We start from the raw sequence: 23,721 nt of genomic DNA on the forward strand, positions 1-23,721 counted from the left end.
GTTTTTTGACAAAATAGAAAATAAAACACAAACTGTATTTTATACACCCTACTGATCATTCAGTTGAAGTTTGGTTGAATTTGGTTGAGTAGTTTTAGAGGAGAAGATTATTTAAAGTTAGCAAATATGATGCACAAATTGTGAAAAATTATCATTAAAGAACAATAACCCCTTAAGGGGTCTATTGACAATTTTGGTCATATTAACTTATTTGTAGATCTTACTTTGCTACAGTAATCATTTTTGATGTTTACAGTTTATCTTTATCTATAATAATATAAAAAAAAAATGATCAAAAACTGCAAAATTTCCTTAAAATTACCAATTAAGTGGCAGCAACCCAACAAGGGGTTGTTTGATTGATCTGAAAATTTCAGGGCTGATAGATCTTGTCCTAATAAACATTTTTACCCCATGTCAGATTTGCTCTAAATGCTTTCGTTTTTGAGATATTAGCCAAAAACTGCATTTGACCCCTATGTTCTATTTTTAGCAATGGCAACCATGTTTGTTGATAGATTAAAACTTCTGATACAATTTATAAACAAGATACCCTAAGGAACATTCAGTTAAAGTTTGGAAGTATTTGGCCTAGTTGTTTCAGAGGAGAAGATTTTGAAATAGTTTACGACGACAGACGACGACGGACGCCAAGTGATGGCATAAGCTCACTTGGCCCTTCGGGCCAGGTGAGCTAAAAAACATATGCAGCAGTCTGTAGATGTTAATTTATACCTTTGCCTGATCCTTGGTGTTTTTCTAGTGTTTATTAATAACTGTTAATTCACAAATTATTATGTGCATATATTATTATGAGTTATAATTATCTATAAATGGACAAAATTGTGAGATAAATCATTAGGATTTAAAGAAATACTGAATCACAGAATAAACCAGATGCGCCGTAGGGCGCAGCTTTATACAAATGCAGATTTGAACCCTGCACTTGGACCAAGTATGGACACAACATTCAAGCTGGATACAGCTCTAAATTTGGATTGCGATTAAATAGTTGACACAGCATAGGTTTCTGACACATAATGAATGATGTCTAATGAACTTATAATTTATAATTTTTGCTTTTGAGCAATTGTAACTATGCTGTTGAATAATAATCCTCTCAAAAAAAACTATTTGAAGAATTATTTTTTTTAATGAAATCTGAAGTGATAAAAATTGACCCCCCCTCCCCCCTTCCCAATTTTTTTTTTTTACCTCCCCCTTTCTGATATTTCGAAAATGATCTCAAGTCAAATACTAATGGAGTTTGCAACAATAACTACTAATTTAAATACATCATAAAATATAAAAATATAAAATGTCATAGTCATGGTTAAAATTAACATTAATTAAAAGTAACTTATAAAAAAATAAATGGGGAATGTGTCCAAAGATACACAGACAATGCCCCCTCTTTCATATAAGACATAACTTTAGAACTGTAAAAGTGAAGCTGCCAAAAATTGAACTTAAACTGAGTTTAGAGGTAATAAGCATTATATAAACATTTCATTAAATTTGGTTAAAACAAACTTGAGAGAGAACAGAAACTAAAAAAATCTTCAATTTTTCCACTTGTACAGAGGCATAACCCAAAAATGGTAATCAAAGTGCTTGTAATCACTAAATGGTAAAGATTGGTTTAATTTATCAGTTGTTTAAGTAAAGTGAATATTGCATTGTATATTGTTATATATAGCATTGACTTAAGTTGATTCAACTACTATTCTAGACAAAAAGAAAGATAACTCCAATTTTCAAAGAAGATTTCATAAAGTATTGGTTTTAGGTGATTCAACAACATTCTGGACAAAGAAAGATAACTCCAATTTATTGTCTTGAAACTACAAAAATGTTTTTTTTGCCCCTTTTTGGCCCTTTATTTCTAGACTGTTTACCCCATAACCCTTAAAATATATTCCAACCTTCTACTTATGGTATTAAACATTGTGGTACAATTTCAGAAAATTTGAAATACACAACTTATTGTCCTGACACTAGATAAATGCTTGTTTTTGGCCCCTCTGGGCTCCTAATTCCTAAACCTTAGGGCTTAGGGACCATACATAACCCCCAAGCTTCCTTTTGTGGTTATAAACATTGTCTTAAAATTTTATTGATTTCTATGTTCTAATACTAAAGTTATTATCAGGAAACAATCTGTCTTCTGACGACACTGACGATAACGACCGCTTGATACCAGTATACGACTATAAAAATTGCTTTAACTTACAAGTGGAAACAACTTCTCTTGGTAGGGTTTGAAGATTAAACAAACTAACTATCACGCTAAAAATATACTGTTGTGCTTCCCATCCCCCAACAATCATAAGAATCATAAAGTATGGATTGATCTGATCACTTTTTTATGGACAATTATATGCAAGTTTCATAATAAATAACTAAATAAAACATCTTTCATGTCATATAGATGTGACCTTTTTATTTTAGAGTATTTATATGGGTGCAATTAGTAAATTAATCCATATTTTAGGGTAGTAATAGTAATGATACCTACAAGATTTAGAGTAGGAGCATTTGTTTTAATGTTTAATAGTGTTTATTGCTATTTTGTGCATTTTTCCTTTGATCTTCTTTTGTGATAATTTTCATATATCATGCTTCTCGCTTGAGATGGAAAAATTATCGCTAGAAACTAAGGAAGCCACATGGCATGCTAACAAAATTGACAAGAAATTGAAAACGTCGTCATAAGTAAAATAGAGATAAACAGATTATCATTGGTCATCTCAACTCGATTGCTTTTCTCACTTTCCCTGTACCAGCTCAAGCGAGAAAATCAATCTCGTTGAGATGATCAAAGATAATCTATAATTATTTTCAGGAAGTCAGACATTAACAATCTAATTCAAAGTACAAAGTAAGATAAGAAAAAATAAATAAACTTAATTCTTGTATGCCTGAACACCAGCAAAATGAGATCCTATATTATCTGTTAATGTAAATTAGATCGACTCAAATTCTAAAAATAAATCCTCCCTCAACTTATATTTAACTAATTGATGTAAACAAACTGTATAACATATTGTATATTTCAGAAATTAATTTAGACTTAAACCTGCATGTTATTATCTAGACAATTAGCCACACCAACATTTGTTTATCTTTACTATGCAGTTCATATCCATAAAATAAGATATGGTATAAATTTTCAGGAAACAGCAACCCAAAAAGATAACAAAACAGAACAAACATCAAAAGGAATAATTGCAGTTTTTATACGACCGCAAATTTTGAAAAAATTTTCGTCGTATATTCCTATCACGTTGGCATCGTCGTCGTCGTCGTCTGAATACTTTTAGTTTTCGCATTCTAACTTTAGTAAAAGTGAATAGAAATCTATGAAATTTTAACAAAAGGTTTATGACCATAAAAGGAAGGCTGATATTGATTTTGGGAGTTTTGGTCCCAACATTTTAGGAATTAGGGGCCAAAAAGGGCCCAAATAAGCATTTTCTTGGTTTTCGCACTATAACTTTAGTTTAAGTTAATAGAAATCTATGAAATTTTGACACAAGGTTTATGACCACAAAAGAAAGTTGGGATTGATTTTGGGAGTTTTGGTTTCAACAGTTTAGGAATTAGGAGCCAAAAAAGGGCCCAAAAAAGCATTATTCTTGGTTTTCACACAATAAATTTAGTTAAAGTAAATAGAAATCAATGAAATTTAAACACAATGTTTATGACCACAAAAGGAAGGTTGGTATTGATTTTGGGAGTTTCGGTCCCAACAGTTTAGGAATTAGGGGCCAAAAAGGGACCCAAATAAGCATTTTTCTTGGTTTTCGCACCATAGCGTTAGTTTAAGTGAATAGAAATCTATGAAATTTAAACACAAGGTTTATGACTTTAAAAGGAAGGTTGGTAATGATTTTGGGAGTTTTGGTCCCAACAGTTAAGGAAAAAGGGGCCCAAAGGGTCCAAAATTAAACTTTGTTTGATTTCATCAAAATTGAATAAGTGGGGTTCTTTAATATGTGGAATCTAACTGTGTATGTAGATTCTTAATTTTTTGTCCCCTTTTCAAATTGGTCTACATTAAGGTCCAAAGGGTCCAAAATTAAACTTAGTTTGATTTTAACAAAAATTGAAACCTTGGGGTTCTTTGATATGCTGAATCTAAAAATGTACTTAGATTTTTGATTATTGGCCCAGTTTTCAAGTTGGCCCAAATCGAGGTCCAACATTCAACATTGTTTGATTTCATCAAAAATTGAATAATTGGGGTTCTTTGATATGCCAAATCTAACTGTGTATGTAGATTCTTAATTTTTGGTCCAGTTTTAAAATTGGTCTAAATTAAAGTGCAAAGGGTCCAAAATTAAACTAAGTTTGATTTTAACAAAAATTAAATTCTTGGGCCTCTTTGATATGCTGAATCTAAACTTAGATTTTTGATTATGGGCCAAGTTTTCAAGTTGGTCCAAATCAGGATCTAAAATTATTATATTAAGTATTGTGCAATAGCAAGTCTTTTCAATTGCACAATATTGTGCAATGGCAAGAAATATCTAATTTTACAATATTGTGAAATAGCAAATTTTTTTTTAATTAAGAGTTATCTTTCTTTGTCCAGTATAGTAAGCAAGAAATATCTGCAAGAATTTTTTTTAATTGGAGTTATCTTTCTTTGTCCAGAATCAACTTAAATCTTTGTTATATACAATATACAATGTATATTCACTTTTTACTACCAACTGATAAATTTAAATAATCTTTACCATTCAGTGATAACAAGCAGTTTTTTTACATCTTAATATTTTATGATGTATTTAAATGAGTAGTAATTGTTACAAACTCCATTAGAATATTTTAATTGAAATTAGTTTTGGAATAAGGGAAAGGGGGATGTGATTAAAAATTGGGTTCGTAGCTTTATACGACCGCAGAGGTTGAACCCTGAACGGTTGGGGCAAGTATGGACACAACATTCAAGCTGGATTCCGCTCTAAATTTGGATTGTGATTAAATAGTTGACACAGCATAGGTTTCTGACAGAATGAATGTATTCAAATGAACTTAAAATTTTTGTTTTCTCTTAGAGCAATTCACTTTGCTGTTGATTATTAATCCTCTCAAAAAAATGTTTGAAGAAATTTTCTTTTTAATTATGAAATTTCAAATGAGAAAAATTGAACCCAATTTTTTAATCACATCCCCCTTTCCCTTATTCCAAAACTAATTTCAATTAAAATATTCTAATGGAGTTTGCAACAATTACTACTCATTTAAATACATCATAAAATATTTAGATGTAAAAAAACTGCTTGTTATCACTGAATGGTAAAGATTATTTAAATTTATCAGTTGGTAGTAAAAAGTGAATAAACATTGTATATTGTATATAACAAAGATTTAAGTTGATTCTGGACAAAGAAAGATAACTCCAATTAAAAAAAATTCTTGCAGATATTTCTTGCTAACTATACTGGACAAAGAAAGATAACTCTTAATTAAAAAAAAATTTGCTATTTCACAATATTGTGAAATTAGATATTTCTTGCCATTGCACAATACTGTGCAATTGAAAAGACTTGCTATTGCACAATACTTAATATAATAATTTTAGATCCTGATTTGGACCAACTTGAAAACTGGGCCCATAATCAAAAATCTAAGTACATGTTTAGATTCAGCATATCAAAGAGGCCCAAGAATTTAATTTTTGTTAAAATCAAACTTAGTTTAATTTTGGACCCTTTGCACTTTAATTTAGACCAATTTTAAAACTGGACCAAAAATTAAGAATCTACATACACAGTTAGATTTGGCATATCAAAGAACCCCAATTATTCAATTTTTGATGAAATCAAACAATGTTTAATTTTGGACCTCGATTTGGGCCAACTTGAAAACTGGGCCAATAATCAAAAATCTAAGTACATTTTTAGATTCAGCATATCAAAGAACCCCAAGGTTTCAATTTTTGTTAAAATCAAACTAAGTTTAATTTTGGACGCTTTGGACCTTAATGAAAACCAATTTGAAAACGGGACCAAAAATTAAGAATCTACATACACAGTTAGATTCGGCATATTAAAGAACTCCACTTATTCAATTTTGATGAAATCAAACAAAGTTTAATGTTGGACCCTTTGGGCCCCTTTTTCCTTAACTGTTGGGACCAAAACTCCCAAAATCAATACCAACCTTCCTTTTATAGTAATTAACCTTGTGTTTAAATTTCATAGATTTCTATTCACTTATACTAACGCTATGGTGCGAAAACCAAGAAAATTGCTTATTTGGGTCCCTTTTTGGCCCCTAATTCCTAAACTGTTGGGACCGAAACTCCCAAAATCAATACCAACCTTCCTTTTGTGGTCATAAACATTGTGTATAAATTTCATTGATTTCTATTTACTTTAACTAAAGTCATTGTGCGAAAACCAAGAATAATGCTTATTTGGGCCCTTTTTTGGCCCCTAATTCTTAAACTGTTGAAACCAAAACTCCCAAAATCAATCCCAACCTTTCTTTTGTGGTCATAAACCTTGTGTCAAAATTTCATAGATTTCTATTAACTTAAACTAAAGTTATAGTGCGAAAACCAAGAAAATGCTTATTTGGGCCCTTTTTGGGCCCTAATTCCTAAATTGTTGGGACCAAAACTCCCAAAATCAATACCAGCCTTCCTTTTATGGTCATAAACCTTGTGTTTAAATTTCATAGATTTCTATTCGCTTTTACTAAAGTTAGAGTGCGAAAACTAAAAGTATTCGGACGACGACGACGCCAACGTGATAGCAATATACGACGAAAATTTTTTCAAAATTTGCGGTCGTATAAAAACAATAAAGGACAATGAAGGAACAGGGAATGCACATTTTTAAAATCAGATTTAAACACATTTTAAAGCATTTCATTTTTTTTTTACTTAAGATGGTACATAACACTACAGGGAAGTAAAAACACAAAAATACTAAACTCTGAGGAAAATTTAAAAAGGAAAATCAAAAATCAAAAGGCAAAATCAAAAGTCCAAACACATCAAACGAATGGATAACAACTGTCATATTCCTGACATGGTACAGGCATTTTCTAATGTAGAAAATGGTGGATTAAACCTGGTTTTATAGCTAGCTAAACCTCTCACTTTTATGACAGTCGCATCATATTCCATCACATTGTCAACAATGAATGAACAAAACAAACATACTCTGACAAAGAGTAAAAATGTCAAAAATAGGGGTACAACTCTGAAAACTCTGTAAAAATCACAATCTGTTGTTAGGAACTTATAAGTTCTGAATGATCAAAATTAGTGTTAGATCCAATGAAATTTTTAAGATAAAGTGTGTGGTTTAAGTTTTGTGAAATTTTTATACTTTTGTCAAAGGGTCAAAGTAAATATTTTGTCAAAATCTTATGAAAATGGGCCGAATTAATTTAAGTCAGGGTGTTTGATACCACCTTAACAGTGAAAGATATCAGTAATCGAATAATATGTGATGCCAAAAATGAATCTCTACAAAGAAAATTTACAAAAAAATGAAATCATGTGAGGGCTTTCCAGAAACAAGTTGACATGGATGTTGGGTGCAATTAAAGACATCTTATATCAATAATATTTTTAAAATTCTAATTGGGATAGTTACAACTTTAAACGACTCAGTTGTTTTACTTAAATCATATTGGTGGGGGTCTTGAATTGCAAAACGATTCCCCTCTTAACATCAATTTTATTATGGTATGTTAGTTTAGGGGAGCGTTGGGTTTGGATCCTTCTAACATGTTTGACCCCACCACATTCTGTATGTAAGAGCCTGTAATTCAGTGGTTGTTGTTTTTTGGTGTGTTACATATTTGTTCTTTGCTCATTATTGTACATAAATTAGGCCGTTAGTTTTCTCGTTTGGGCTGTTTCACATTTGTCATTTCGGGGCCTTTCATAGCTGACTATGATATGGATTTTCTCATTGATGAAAGCTGTACAGTGACCTATAGTTGATAATTTCTGTGTCATTTGAAGTTTTGTGGAGAATTGTTTCATTGGCAATTGTACCACATCTTCTTTTTTATATATCTGAAGTAAAGAAAGATTTAGGATAGGTCATTATCCTTTGAATAATTTGCCAGACTGGAACTCTGTTGCACTTACCCACCTCAGATAAACAGTTATGACTATGAGTCACATCCAGTTTAATTAAAACACTGGAAGAACATATTCCTCAAAATCTAACTAGTTGCCAAACTTTCTTTGTTTACATTTGACTAAATATATCAATTCTAATTAGCGCTAACAATGATATTTTTTTCTGCTTTGCTAAAAAAAAATAGGTTAATTAACAATGATATAATGAAGGCATGCAGTCCAATATTAATTGCCACTATTAAACAATTGATTCATTTTATCATGTTTACCATTGTTTACCTATTTAGATTTAATTTTCAATTACCCCCCAAAAAAATCTTTGCTTAATAAAAGAAGAATATTTTGTAACATCAATGTTTATAACAATGAAAATTAATCACTGAACCAATTAATAATAAAGATGTTTCATTTTTAAACCATCTGTTCAAACTGGAATTACTTAAATTTATTAAAACAGAGATTTTTTTAACATAAAATATGAAAATATTTGCTCAAATATAGTTATTTAAACTTATAATTTTTCAAAGTTCAATAGAAAAACTTACCTTGAATAGATTGTTGATAAACAAAGAAATTCCACAGCTGATTTCTGAGCACGCAGTAAGTCACATGGTGATGTTGTTGTTTTGAAATTTGATCTCTCATCTCAGCCAATCATATCAGTAGATGCTACACTAAGGGACTTTCTCAAACCTCATGAACATTGCTTTAACATTCTCATCTGCACTGTTTTCATTGTATTTGCACCTGGAAAACATGCATTAAGATGGATTTATATAGCATTTATCATGCAAGTTACATGATTTAAGAACACCAATTCAAAGAGAGAATCAAAACACAAATCCTGCAGAAATTATCAAATGATTTCTATTTGTATAACTAGAGGCTCTAAAGAGCCTGTGTCGCTCACCTTTGTCGCTCACCTTGGTCTATGTGCATATTAAACAAAGGACACAAATGAATTCATGAATAAATTGTATTTTGGTGATGGTGATGTGTTTGAAGTTCTTACTTTACTGAACGATTTTGATTCTTAAAATTATATCTATAATGAACTTTGCCCATTAGTAACAGAGAACTAACTATATTTGGTAAAAATTTACATAAATTAACCAAATTAATGAAAATTGTTAAAAATTGACTATAAAGGGCAATAACTCCTTAAGGGGTCAATTGACTATTTAGGTCATTTTGACTTATTTGTAGATCTTACTTTGCTGAACATTATTGCTGTTTACAGTTTATCGCTATCTATAATAGTATTCAAGATAACCAAAAACGGCAAAATTTCTTTAAAAATTACCAATTGGAGGGCAGCAACCCAACAACCAGTTGTCCAATTCATCTGAAAAATTCAGGGCAGATAGATATTGACTTATTTAACAAATTAACTTCTTGTTAGATTTACTTTAAATACTTTGGTTTCATAGTTGTAAGCCAAAAACTGCATTTTACCCCTATGTTCTATTTTCAGCCCTGGCAGCCATCTTGGTTGAATGGCCAGGTCATCAGATCCTGCTAACATGTTTAACCCCGCCACATTATTTATGTATGTGTCTGTCCCAGGTCAGGAGCCAGTAATTCAGTGGTTGTCGTTTGTTTATGTGCAACATATTTGTTTTTTCGTTAATTTTTTTATATAAATAATGCTAGTTTTCTCGTTTCAATTGTTTAACATTGTCATATCAGGGCTTTTATAGCTGACTATGTGGTATATGCTTTGATCCTTGTTGAAGGCGGTACAGTGACCTATAGTTGTGAGTGTCTGTCATTTTGGTCTCTTAAATTGTGGACAGTTGTCTCATTCAGGAAATCATATCACACATTCTTCTCTTTTATATTTACATTTTACAAGCCAAATGGCTTTAAAAAAGATATTTTGGTATCATGCTTCATTTCAATTAATTAAGTTCAATAGAATTTTATTATCTTATAGTTTTATATTTATAACCACATCTATTCTAAAATTAAATCAGATACAAAGTATGATGTAGTTTATCCTGCCACTAATATCAGGCAGTTTATATTTTTTTTTAGTGATTCCTTTTATTTTTTATTATTATCCTCTTTATCATGATTATGAATTTCAAGATGTCTCAACAAAATCACTTGTATAACAAGTGTTTCTCTGAGTATCAGCTAGTATAAATATCATACACTCTTTTGACATTGGTTAAGGTAATAGCTGCTAAGGAGACAGTTTCCTAACAATTAAAGATTTTTAAAAGGCTTTAATTGATCTCTATTTCAGTATAATATATGACTTCAACAAAAGCAAATGAAAAGAGGGGCAAAAGATAACTGAGACCCCAGAGACATTCAAACTGTCATATCTCAAAAATAAACTGACAATGCCATGGCTGAAAAAGTAAAAGACAAACATACAAATTATAATACACAAATCCTAAGACTAAGCAACACAAACCCCACCAAAAACTGGGGGTGAACTCCAGTTTATTTGTTATCCTTTATTTTAATATTCACTTGTTTGAGTGAGTTTGATGTTTCCTTCAAATTCAAAATAAGTTCTGTTATATATATATATGTTGACTATAGGTTACAATACACCATTAGATTTTATGGGCGCAGCCATTTTATGAGCATAACATGGTATTCAGAATTAAGAGTATGGCGAATCCTGATTGGTCGATATGTGCGCCCGTTATTTTTTATTATTAGAGACTTCGTGCACTCTGCTTTATACAAAAGGCAAAATAAAAATTATTCCGTAGCCCTAAAGGCACTGAGATGACTTTTCAACGCTACGACAAGACACGTATTTTTAAGGGTAAAATTGATAGGCATGGGAGATAAGTACAAAATACGCTAAGAAAAGCAACGCGAACCTATATTTTTTGGACCAAAAAATACTGTCCTAATAACTTTTCTTTGATTCTAGCAAGGTTTCGTTAAGAAAATCAACTTTCTAAAGTCTGTATCTCGAAAAAGGCTACCATTGTCGCCTATGGGGAAATTAATTGTTTATTTTAACCTATACAGCATCGACATTTCTTTATCATAGTGCTCAAAAAGTGTCAAAAACAGTCATTTTACTTGACATTTTATGTGAAACCGTATTTTTTGGTGACAAATGAAATATTGGTTATCTAGTTTTTAAGCTATAGTCTGTTTCATATTGGTATTGCGTTTTACCTTAGAAACAAGGGTGGGCTCGACTTTTGACTTACTGTGGAACGAATATGTCATTTTCTGAAGTTCTGCTGATTTGTTCGAAAAGAGCAAGTACACGTCTAGAGTTTGTGAATATAAATCGATTTTTAAACATAACAATCTCGACCCAAGTGCTGTTATCGAGATTACCAAATTCAGCGAAAATGTACGGAAATGATCTCCTTCGAACATTGAAATGTTCACACGAATAACAAACTAAAAGAATAAAAAAAGCACACCATTTTGTAGTTAACAAACAGTTATCGATGTCAAAACACAAATATTAACACATATTCTATATTTTGAAATGCTATAGTCTGTTTCAAAAATGTACTTTTATACGAAAATGGTTTCATTTAAAACTGTTATTCAAAATTCACCGTAGTAGTAATATATTGGATTGGTTTTGTTATCAATACAATCAGTACTTAATGATATATAAAGAATCATCGGAGAAAGTGGGCATAATCTTCAGTCCTTTTTTAACAGAACCTCATTTACTCAAAAAAACAGATTTTTTTTCTTCACATTTTTCGACTGGGGTCACCTCCGATAAAAAATTGTGAAAATTCAGAGAGTAAAGCCAGAACGGTTTGAAGATGATTTATTTGTGGCATATATATTTGTGCATCTAACGCACTATGAATTGCACGATACAAGAAAGTATTAAATACCGTATAGGTTACAATACACCATTAGATTTTATGGGCGCAGCCATTTTATGAGCATAACATGGTATTCAGAATTAAGAGTATGGCGAATCCTGATTGGTCGATATGTGCGCCCGTTATTTTTTATTATTAGAGACTTCGTGCACTCTGCTTTATACAAAAGGCAAAATAAAAATTATTCCGTAGCCCTAAAGGCACTGAGATGACTTTTCAACGCTACGACAAGACACGTATTTTTAAGGGTAAAATTGATAGGCATGGGAGATAAGTACAAAATACGCTAAGAAAAGCAACGCGAACCTATATTTTTTGGACCAAAAAATACTGTCCTAATAACTTTTCTTTGATTCTAGCAAGGTTTCGTTAAGAAAATCAACTTTCTAAAGTCTGTATCTCGAAAAAGGCTACCATTGTCGCCTATGGGGAAATTAATTGTTTATTTTAACCTTAAGAATCAAGTGTGCAAGCTCAGTAATTAGTGAATATACATTTTTAGCTGTGACTTATAAACACTTTTAAAAGTTTCTTGTGCATTTTCTTATTGTGAAGTATTCATTTATCATGGGCATGCATATAGGTCAAAAGTTCTAAGTTAATTTAGTTTTAGAATGATATATAGATATACTGTTTCCAGGTTAAAAATTAAAATATAAATATAGGGCACTCCCACCCTTGGGCAATTTATTTTACCTGAGCCCAGAAAATCGAAATACGTCAAGCAGTTGAAGTTGTGTGTTTGCTTTATATCAAGTGTTAACTATTTTATGCATATTCAGGTTGTATCATGTATAGATGTCAATCTTAAATCTTACTGTTACAACATGTACAAATCAAAATCGTGGGATTGTTATGATATGATGGCGGGAAATATGCATTCGAGTTATCTCTAGACTTCTCTAACGGCGGTATGACTTCGAATGTTGACAGACTGGATGTGTTAAAAAATCACATTATTCCTTCACCCAGCAAAAGTAAGCACTGTCAACAGGTAAACAAATGAGTAGGATATCATTATTTGAAAACAGATTGTAACTGATGCTCTCAAGTAGTTTACATTTTGATTAAGTTGCTACATAACACGAAAAACACTTGCCAAACTGGTCAAATTATCTCCCTTTATAATAAAGTTGACATTGTAGATCATTGTATTTGTAAAAACGGAATGTAATTAAAGTATGTATTATTCTGCTTTATATATTAAACTTTATGATAAAATCAGAAAAATGGGTTATTAATAGACCTATTTTATATTTCTGCTGGGTTTACTAGTCTACTGATGGCTATCTAATAAACAGGTTGGGAACAAACCCTCTATATGGTGATTATACCTGTATAGAGGGATAATCCTTCTATGGAGGGGTATTTTTCTTTAGACTGGATTTAAATCAAAGTAGGGCAGAAAAGCATTCTCTACTTATGGTGGCAGTAACCTGGAACAGTTGATGCACCAATTGATGTACTTAATTTAATATGCACATGCCCAGTTTGATGCTTATCTGACTAAATATAAAATCTATTGTTTACCATGATTGAAAGCTGTGATGATCAGGTAAATTCTACTCACTTATGCCTCACTGAACATAATTTCTATTGTTAGATTTAACATGAAATTTAAAGGTCAACCATTCCAGGTGTTCAGATAGGTTTACAATAGATTGCAAGTTTTGTCACTTTTGCAGAAAACTGATTATTCCAATGTTTAGTAAAGTGCATATGTTGATGCATATAATGCTAGAGATTATAGCCAACATAACTATAAAATGCAATTCTGCCCTAATTTGCTTTAAATCCAGTGCAAACAAAAATAACCCGCTATAGAGGGATAAAATTTTTTTTTTTTTGCTTATGTCCCATTTTGAGAGATAATAAACAAGTTTAAATAGCATATGTTTGTGTATATTTTACTTTTGCTGGGTGAAGGAATAATGTGATTTTTTAACACATCCAGTCTGTCAACATTCGAAGTCATACCGGATATGCATGTAAAGAAGGATTATCCCTCTATAGAGATATAATCACCATACAGGGGGTTTGTTCCCAACCTGATAAATCTAAAACATAAAAAGATTGTCAGACACACTTTATTTTTGAATCAAGGTACCCATAATATAGGGTCTACATGAATGCCCTTTCACCATCAGGTGGCAAACCAATCCAGGTCCATTCACCCAAAAACATGAAAGAGCCTGTCCTTGTTTGCCCCCTTTCACTTTCATGTCCAAGGTCTGTTGGCACCCTTCAAGTTGGCACCTTTTTATTAGTTTTGTGTTAAATGATAAATAGTTTTGGTAAGCATTTTGCTGTAAATATTTTTTTTTCATTTTTTCAAAAAATAAAATCACAAAAATATACTGAACTCAAATGAAGTCCCTAAACAAATGGCAAAATCTAAAGCTCAAACACATCAAACAAATGGATATTAAACAACTGTCATATTCCTGAGAAATTGGTACAGGTATTTTCTCATGTAGAAAATGGGGGAATAAACCTGGGTTTATACATTTTAGCTAGCTAAGTCACATCAAATTCCATTATATTGACAATGAGGTGTGAACAAAAACATGAAGACATAATAGGTTGTTTCATTGTATTATTATGAGACACTGATCATATAAACCAAAATATACACAAACATATGCTATTTAAACTTGTTTATTATCTCTCAAAATGGGACATAAGCAAAAAAAAAAAAATTATTCAAAAAGATATATATTAACTATGAAATAATTTAAAACAAATGTAAAATTATCACAATATGGCAAAATTCAGATGAACATGATAAATAAGAGCATTAAAAATTGATAATAGGAAAATATACCGGTAAAAATATGCAAATACAACGCAAAACAATACAGCAAAATTTAGCTATGTAAAGATACCAATTATCAGTAATCATACATACTTAACATTTAAAAATAAATCATCAATCATGTCTTAAAGAAAGTGTACATTTTATCGTCGTGCACCAAAAAATACCGTTCACATCATTTGTCAATAATTTTAATCCATATATGGTTTAGGGACATACAATACAGGGGAGTTAATTATGATGCTGTTAACGAAAACATAAAGAAATTATTTCTCCATGTCTCATGCTCTAACATGTCTATAAGCTCATGTTAACTTGGGCAGGCATTATTAAAATAAAAGTCTATATTTTACACCTAGTGCAATACTTTATACTGAAATTTTCTACACCTGAATATAGTTTTGGAACCCAAAACATGCCTCAAACATTTTTCCTGGTTTTTATTCAATTCTGATTAGAAATCAACATGTGGAATGGATCAAATATCAAGCAACCGAGACATGCATGAGACTTTCTCTAAACTTGAATCTGTTCATTAATGACAACAACAATTACAGACAAACTATTTTATAATTACTTGTAAAAATAATAAAAGAAAATAGAATGTGTTGACTAAGCCAACTTAAGGGAGATAACTCAATCTCAATATTATTTCCCTGTATCACATAATAAAGATTACCAGTACATCATGTACATGTGTAAAGTATTATTCCTTAATGTCATGAGTGATTATTAGCTACCATTCGTATAGGCCTTTGTCATGTTTGTGAAGTGTTGTTTAAAATTGGCGACAGCACTCTGTCATGTCTATAGTTAACCTTTTGGAAAGCAAATTTCTGTTCCTTATAACCAATATACATTTTCTGGTGGCAATCTACATTTCCTACTGCTTAAAGTTCATGGTAGACACACTTTGCAGAGCCTTAAATTTCCTTCTATATATACTTTATGTTCTGAATATGCATGTAAAATTTACCAACCTGACATTAAACAAACAACAATTATTCATACACTGTACATTTTGTGTTCTTTTACAGGTTACGATGTCAGGTGGGATTCAACCCCCTTTAACCACCCACATTCTAGACACAGCTAGAGGGAAGCCAGCTGGAACTGTACCAATGGTTTTGTCTATTCAGGAACAAAATGGAGACTGGAAACAACTAGAAACAGGGTAAACACTGTTGTTCAGAACTTGTAATGTTTAAAAAGTAATTATATACTAATAAAAGGATAAATAAAATATGTTTAAATGAGTATAAATTTGGGTACTGTCACTTATACTGGACTTGCATCATGTCCCTTTATAATGTTATATGCCAGCAGGGGCATCATCTGGATCCTCATCTCATGAACACATTCCCCATTTATTTCTTAAGTTTTTCCAAATTATGAAAAAAACCTGAAAAAAATTGTTAAAGGTATGATTTCACATCATACTTCAACTTGTAAGTAAGTTTTTTGAGAAAAAATTAAGGGGAGATTATTCAAACATTATAATTAACTTATATTTAATTGTATATTTTGTTTACTTCTTGAATTAGTACTCCTGGCTGCATATGCACCCCTCATATTCATTTGAAGTTACTTCAGAATTTTCTAATTTGATTTTAAATTCTAAGAAGAATATGACCTCCATTTACAGGACAACCAGCATAGATGGTAGAGGAGGATTCCTCACACAGTCTACCTTCCATCCAGCTGTATATAAACTTTATTTTGATACAGGAGCCTACTTCAAAAAGAACAATTTAAAGGGGTTCTATCCATATGTAGAGGTAAGGTTTTTCAAAATGAAGAAAATTTATTTTTTGTGCACCATTCATGACAGAGGGGATTATTGTAAATATGGCTTTCTGTTTGTCCACACTGTATTTGGAGTGTCCAAAACAGAACATGTACTGATCTTTAAAATGGAAATGGGTAAAGTGTCAAAATGACAACCCTACCAAAAAAACAGAAAACAGCCCAGCCAATTAGCATTTCAGCATAAACAAATTTTTGTTTACATTTCTACATCTGCCTGTCTGTCCTTAACTCCGTCAATTGGTCTTGTCCATCTGTCATATTCTTGTCATCGCAACAAATTTTTTTTTTATGAAACTTTGTACAAAATCAGGACATACTATCTAGACGTCCACATCAATAGGAAATTATGAATCATTTTTTTTCTATGAGTTATGCTCCTTTGGACTTAAAATTTTAGCCCAAATATACTACTGCAGCATTATATATATATAAGTGCATAACATGAAATGTTCAACAGTTGACTTTAGTTTTATGTCTTTGATCTCAGAATTTGGTAAGATTTTATTTATCCAGTAATACATGTAATACTATGGGTGTGTGAATATGTGAAAGTGCTATCAAAGGTTCTTTTCTTCATTTTGGATTGTTTGAGTTTTCTATTTCTGAAACTGAGAGAAATTTCAATTCAATTATCTTTTCACTTTTCACCCTTGTTCATAATATTCTTATTGTTAAAACAAAATCTGATAACTATTTTATTTTATCTGTCTGTGAAACAGAAAATGTATATATTCAATTTGCTCTTTCGAAGTGAATAGACGCAGACATATAAAACATATGAGACGACTGGATGCAAAGCAATACTATAAATAAATGCTCAGTAAGAATTGAGACGAAGTAAAATAAAACGTTTAATTTTGGCAAATTATTACAATTTCATATGAAAAAACAATAATAAACGTTAAAGTTAATTCAATCAATGTTCAGCACCAAAACCACAACGGCCAAACAGTAACCAAAGCACATTGATTGATACTTAACAAAATTTAAAAGCTATTTAAGTTATAAGGCTCATCTAAAGCCATGTTTCACCTTATATATATACAAATAAGAGTGAAAACAAAAATAATGAAAATACTGACATGAATGGTCAGAAAACACACAATATCCCTGACATGAATGGTCAGAAAACACACAATATCACTGACATGAATGGTCAGAAATCACAAATATCCCTGACATGAATGGTCAGATATTTCTAACAAACACAAAATATATAATAATACCGACATGAATGGTCAGATATCAAACAATACCACTGACATGAATGGTCAGATCTTTCTGACAAAACTGGCAAGAAAACAAAATGTTCCCTTAAGACTAAATACAATCACCCACTACTGTAAGCACAATTGAACAAATAGGCCCAGAATAAGATTGCTCCTTCTGATTAAAAGTAACAAGATGAGACTTAACGTCCTCTTGTTTAACAATGAGACAATACTTGAACAAAAAAAATTGTCAACTTTAAATTACCAAAATAATTCAAATGTAACTTACAGATGGGTGAATAAAGTTCACAAACTGGCATCCCAAACTTCAAAAAAGGTTTATAAGTAGCTACAAACTGAACACCACGTTTAAAGCATAATCTTCTTAATCTAGAATTAACAGTGGTGACAAAATAACATGTATTCTGAAAATCAAGTAAACGTGGAATAATTGCTGACATAACTATTACAGTATGTGGCTTAACTAATTTCTCAATTGTAGAGATAAGCACATTATAGGCTATATCAAAATCATCAACCTCATAGGTACCAACATTATTGGTTCCTACATGCATCAGAATTATATCATAATTTACCTGAATTGTTCCACAATTAAGCAAATTGATAATATTCCAAATATTTGCTCCAGGAAAGGCTTGCAGGTGACACCTTCTAATAGTTTTAACATGCTTTGCTATAGAATCGCATACCAGAGTAGACCTAAAATCTATAAAGAGTAAATTTTATTTTAAAACAAAGTCTTTAATTTGTTCCGCTACATTGATTTTATCAGACAAAGAACTGACAATATATTTAGTATAGCAATTGCTTTTCCAATCACCCATCAATTGGATAGAACTAGGAGAAACCCCCACTTTCGATGCCAACGTTGCTCCACCTCTTCGGAAACTATGGGAAGAAAATAATTTTGGATTTCAACCAATTTTACAAAGTAATTCTCTCAGTTTATTCTGAAACTGATTATAAGTAGTATAAAGTCTATTTCTTTTATCTCCAGTCGCCTATTATATATTTTTGATTAATTAAAAATAGCACCATGACTACTGTAAACCAACTTATTTTTGAGGGATAAACAATATCAGTAATGCAAATTTGTCAAACATGGGTCTCTTATATCATGAGTGCATAATGAAATAAATAGAAAAAAAGAGAAAAATTTGAGGCAAAATGAGAAAAAAAATGTAGAAAAGACTGAAAATGTCTTAAAAAATAAGTTGATTTACAGTATACAGTTATATGAAAATTAAATAGTGAAGTTTATGTTATACATAATTTCAAAACTAGTCGTTAAATACTAAATCCCTGTGATGTGTTTTAGTCGATTTTAGTCTCTGATGCATGATTTTTTACTATTAATTGGTTTTGGCTTTTAACTAGCTGTCAGTAACTGCGAGTACTCTCAAATCGTATTTTCTTGTTAATTCGACCTGTTGATACTGTTTATAATGCTTTTTTGTCATTTTTTATTTATATGGATCTTGGCTGTATACCAGCTTTGATTATTTGTAATATCTTCAATTTTTCACTTATTCTTACAACATTTGTATAAACTTCAAGATTATAAAAAATCGGGTTTTTTTCTAAAGTGAACATTGATTGGTTAAATATTTCTCAGTGTGTTTGAATTTGTTTGATAGCCTTTTGGTCATGACTGTTTGTCTCTAATATTTAATTAACTGTGCATTTGTATTCAGATATCGCAGATCAAATTTATTCGTTCTTTGTGTAATAATACGTTTTTTGATTGAGTTAAGTCTGCTAATTGATATTTTATCGTATGTTTTTATATGTTGTGATGTTATGCTATTGTTTCAGAAAAAGGGAGAAGGTTTGGGCCCATTAAAACGTTTAATCCCGCTGCAAATGTTTGCACCTGTCCTAAGTCAGGAATCTGATGTACAGTAGTTGTCGTTTGTTTATGTAATATATACGTGTTTCTCGTTTCTCGTTTCTCGTTTTGTTTATATAGATTAGACCGTTGGTTTTCCCGTTTGAATGGTTTTACACTAGTAATTTTGGGGCCCTTTATAGCTTGTTGTTCGGTGTGAGCCAAGGCTCCGTGTTGAAGGCCGTACTTTAACCTATAATGGTTTAATTTTTAAATTGTTATTTGGATGGAGAGTTGTCTCATTGGCACTCACACCACATCTTCCTATATCTATTTATAGTATTATTTTATTGCAGGTTGTTTTCCAGATAGAAGATGAGAAGCAGCATTACCATGTTCCACTATTACTAAGTCCTTATGGATATTCTACATACAGAGGGAGCTAATGATATACAAATATGTTATATCTAGACAATCAATGAAGCTAGAAGATTAAAAAGATGAACTGGATACCAGTCATATATGTTGATAAATTCTTAGATGATAAAAATGTGTAGTTTTTAAAAATATTTAGATTCCAATTCCCTGCTGGAAATTTGAATTGATGATTTTGACTTACTCATCATAAACCCTATTTATTCAAGATTGCTGTGTTTATTGCATAATGTTGATTTTTTTTTATTATTAAAGTCGTCATATTGTTTACAACCAGGTGTGTATGGAGCGATCTGTGTGTAAATGTATTGAGAGCTTTTAAAAGCCCAATGATATCAAATGCAAAAGATTATACACCCACATGGGTAAACAAAGCCCAAAAATTATCTAAAGCTATGATCTAGTCTCAACTTTGCTTGAGCAGGTTTTGAATGTTGTAAGCATTATTATCTTTTAGAATTTGTTGTTGTCTAGTTCTTTATATTCTCCTTTTGGAATATCTTTATCTTTGAAAATATAATTTTATATGTAAACTTATTAAAAATTATTATTTTATTTGTAAGTTTCATTGTCATAATGTTTTAGCCCTCATATATCCTTGTCTTTACTTATATTTTTAGTATTTTTTACGGAAACCGTCTAAAAATAAACCAAAATGCGAAAATTTTGAAGATTTCAGTAAATTAGCATGACTTAATGATGCTAGAATGCGTTTTTTTGTGCATTGTATTGTCAAAAACAGCTCAAATTTATGTAGCAGAAGCATTGTTCTTTCCAAAATATAGCTTGAAGATTACATGTTTACAATTTTCTAAAACTGCTATACTTTGGGGCCAAAAAGGGGTCTTACTGAACCTACTCCATTGAAGGAAGGCAACTGAATTCTGTTCAGAAAAGACAATCATAGGTACCAAAAAAAAATGGGAGTGTAGTTTTTGTTTCACTTTGTGTCTATATATAGGAGGGTTGGTGGGTAAATCAATCAAAGCCTGAATTGTCTAAACAGTCCTTGGAAATTGAGAAATGATGTCATGTTTTTTGTCAAATGAAAAGATATGATTTTTATCGTCTATGATGAAAGACCTGAAAGTAGGACATAGGTGTTGCTTTTTCAGTGGCTGTTGAGCTTGAGGTGTTAACAACTGTTATATTCCCTGCTTTTAAACTCAGTTTGGTTAAGGAACTACTTTCGCTATATCAATGATCACATATCAGTTTGATGACTATTTCGAGGTACTGGTCCCTAGGTCATGGACCAGTGACCAGATCTACCAACTATACAGACTTATGGGGAATTAAACACATACATACTCATTCAAACAACAAAGTACTAGATTAAAAACACTTATGCCAAGATAAGAGGAGCATTTGGTCCTTTTCTAATTAAAATCTCCAGTTGAGATTTTGAAAGGTATGAGTGACTTTAAAATAACTAACAATTTTCAATGTTGAGATTTCTGCTGCAGTTTACTTGATAGGAACTATGATAGCCAATGCTATTATCTTTCAGGTTGGATTACTATCAGTACATCTCAGTGAGTTCATCATTTTGAAGCACTGCCCTTTAAGTCGAGGTTCAGTAACTTTGAATTAGTTAACAAGTTGCTGCCTATCAGGCCTTGCGGTCATAAAACGTTCGAGCAAGATTTTGGTACTAAGACTCAAGAATCAACCAACCAAAATACTGGATTTTGTTTTTCAAGCACTTATTTTGTACTAAGAGTACTATGTAAAGTTTTATGACAGAGAGCCCTGATTGTCTCTTTCTGAGTTTTCTTATCACTGGCATGATATATCTCTGTGTCAACAGTTTATTTTGATATCATTTTACAGTCATGATAGTTGTTGCTAGGACGGACAGAAGTTGCATCTTAAAAATGTGTAGTTCAATGATTAGTAAAGAAGGCGAGATTTCAGCGTGTGCACTCTTGTTTATACTAGATTAGCATGCTGAACTGGATTATTAATAGTTCACATTGTATAAATAGTCCAAAGAAAGACAACTCTACCCAGAGACATTGGTCCGTGTAACACTTATCAATTCAAAGTTTTAAAAAGTTTTGATATTTTAGATTTTTGGAATTTTGATCAAAGTTTTAAAATATCAAAATTTCAAATTGTGGAAACGTTTTGAAATTTTGAAATTTTAATCAAATTATTAAAATATTAAAATTCTAAATATCGTTTTTAAAATTTGATAGTTTAGGAATTTGATCAAACTTTTAAAATACTAAACCTAACGTGCAATTTTTACTATTTCACTTTTTGAAAGTTTGATTTTTTTTAATTTTTGATTAAAATATCAATAATAGAAAAGGGGCGAAAAGAGGGGTTCCTGTAAAAAGCGAAACGAAATATAAGCGGAACGAAACGAAACAATATGAATTGAAAACATACTGATACTTAAAAGTTTATGTATGAAATAAAACCCCAGCCAGACAGATGTAACGGCGGTGAAAAATTGGATGACAAAATAAATATTTCTCAAAAGAAGAGAATTCATTTCAAAACCAGACGTACGGCGCTGATATTGGCCATTTTACTTGCTGGTTTTTCTAGCACCCCGATAATATTTTAGGAGAAACAGGAGTAACAGTAAATACTGAACAACTCGCAGTAGGTCAAATAGTATGCTTAGGTTGAGCATGTACATTTGTATATATATTTTCTACTGAACTCTTAGCAATAAAAATGCTCAATACACGGTGTATAATCTTTTGATTTCAAATTTTTCTGTTTTGCTTTACGACTTCTTACTTTCTGCAAACATGTTGGCCAAGGAATATATCTTTCCATATACATTATGAACGATCATCTTTAACGTTTTAATCTATTCTTTGTAAGTTGTTGGCCATCATGAATTATTCAGCTTTCAGCGTTCCCTAAGAAGGTCGATCCAGAAAAGCGCTTTGGTCGTAACTTTCATTTCTATCGGGTGTATGAAGATCAAAATTATATTGACTTGTATCAATGATTTTAGTTAATATTTTTTTTTGGTACGGTAGGAATACTGCATGCATGGTGTCCCAATTAGGGTTGTGCTAGTCTACCATGTGGGAGGTTTTTGATATATATATATATATATATCTTATTTACGCAGACATTAAGAGTACTTAGATCAAATATAAGTAGATTGGAGCCAAAATACTGTTACAAGGTATCCACATAAACTCATCATAGATAGATACCAGGATATAAAGTTTGCCGGTTTTTGTGCGTTTTGTCTACAAAAGACTTATCGGTGACACTCGAATCAAATAAGTTAAAAAGGCAGTTGAAATCATTTATATCGTATATATAAACGTATACCATAAACATAATTTTCAGCATTCATTGTTATCATGTAATAGTGGCCCCTGTAATACATAAAGCGCTAATGCGGGGTTCACACATTGCCGATTATTGCTCCCGTTTGAGATCAGACAGCAATACGACACGAAAAGTGAAAAAGTCGGATTAGTATCCTCAATTATCTGGAATGTTCTATCATTGTCTGAACGCAGTCGTTTTAGTTCGTAACATATTCCTACGGGTCGGGAAGGGTCCGAATAGTTCGGCAAAGCACCCCGACAGTTAAGTGCGTCCCGTAACATTCGGGGCAACTCAGCCGATTTTGTCTAGTCGGATTACGATCTTGGCTATGTCGTGAC

The 23,721-nt window shown here is 31.4% G+C and overlaps 2 protein-coding genes across 10 annotated transcripts in view; one reads left to right on the top strand and one right to left on the bottom strand.

Moving 5' to 3' along the window:
* LOC134696989 (kelch-like protein 3) overlaps positions 1-13,499 on the bottom strand; it is a 37,517-nt gene extending 24,018 nt beyond the window's left edge. For 3 of the 5 annotated variants that reach the window (XM_063558979.1, XM_063558976.1, XM_063558975.1), the window contains exons 1-2: positions 12,649-12,821; positions 8,662-8,863 (exon numbers count right to left, since the gene is read on the bottom strand). The gene's annotated coding sequence lies outside the window, so the exon portion shown is untranslated. Of the gene's footprint in view, positions 1-8,661; positions 8,864-12,648; positions 12,881-13,482 lie in introns of those variants that run through there. The other 2 variants (XM_063558978.1, XM_063558977.1) reach the window with 2 other exon arrangements.
* Positions 1-20,626, top strand: part of LOC134696991 (5-hydroxyisourate hydrolase-like) — a 29,890-nt gene extending 9,264 nt beyond the window's left edge. For 4 of the 5 annotated variants that reach the window (XM_063558984.1, XM_063558981.1, XM_063558985.1 and 1 more), the window contains 3 exons: positions 15,805-15,941; positions 16,413-16,545; positions 19,993-20,626. In XM_063558984.1, the coding sequence (XP_063415054.1) occupies positions 15,805-15,941; positions 16,413-16,545; positions 19,993-20,082 (360 nt within the window). In that variant the 3' untranslated portion in view covers positions 20,083-20,626. Of the gene's footprint in view, positions 1-12,833; positions 12,947-15,804; positions 15,942-16,412; positions 16,546-19,992 lie in introns of those variants that run through there. The other variant, XM_063558983.1, reaches the window with a different exon arrangement.
* The last annotated feature ends 3,095 nt before the right edge of the window (positions 20,627-23,721 follow it).

This window comes from Mytilus trossulus, chromosome 14 (assembly GCF_036588685.1).
Source record: "Mytilus trossulus isolate FHL-02 chromosome 14, PNRI_Mtr1.1.1.hap1, whole genome shotgun sequence".
In the NCBI taxonomy this organism is placed as follows: domain Eukaryota; kingdom Metazoa; phylum Mollusca; class Bivalvia; order Mytilida; family Mytilidae; genus Mytilus; species Mytilus trossulus.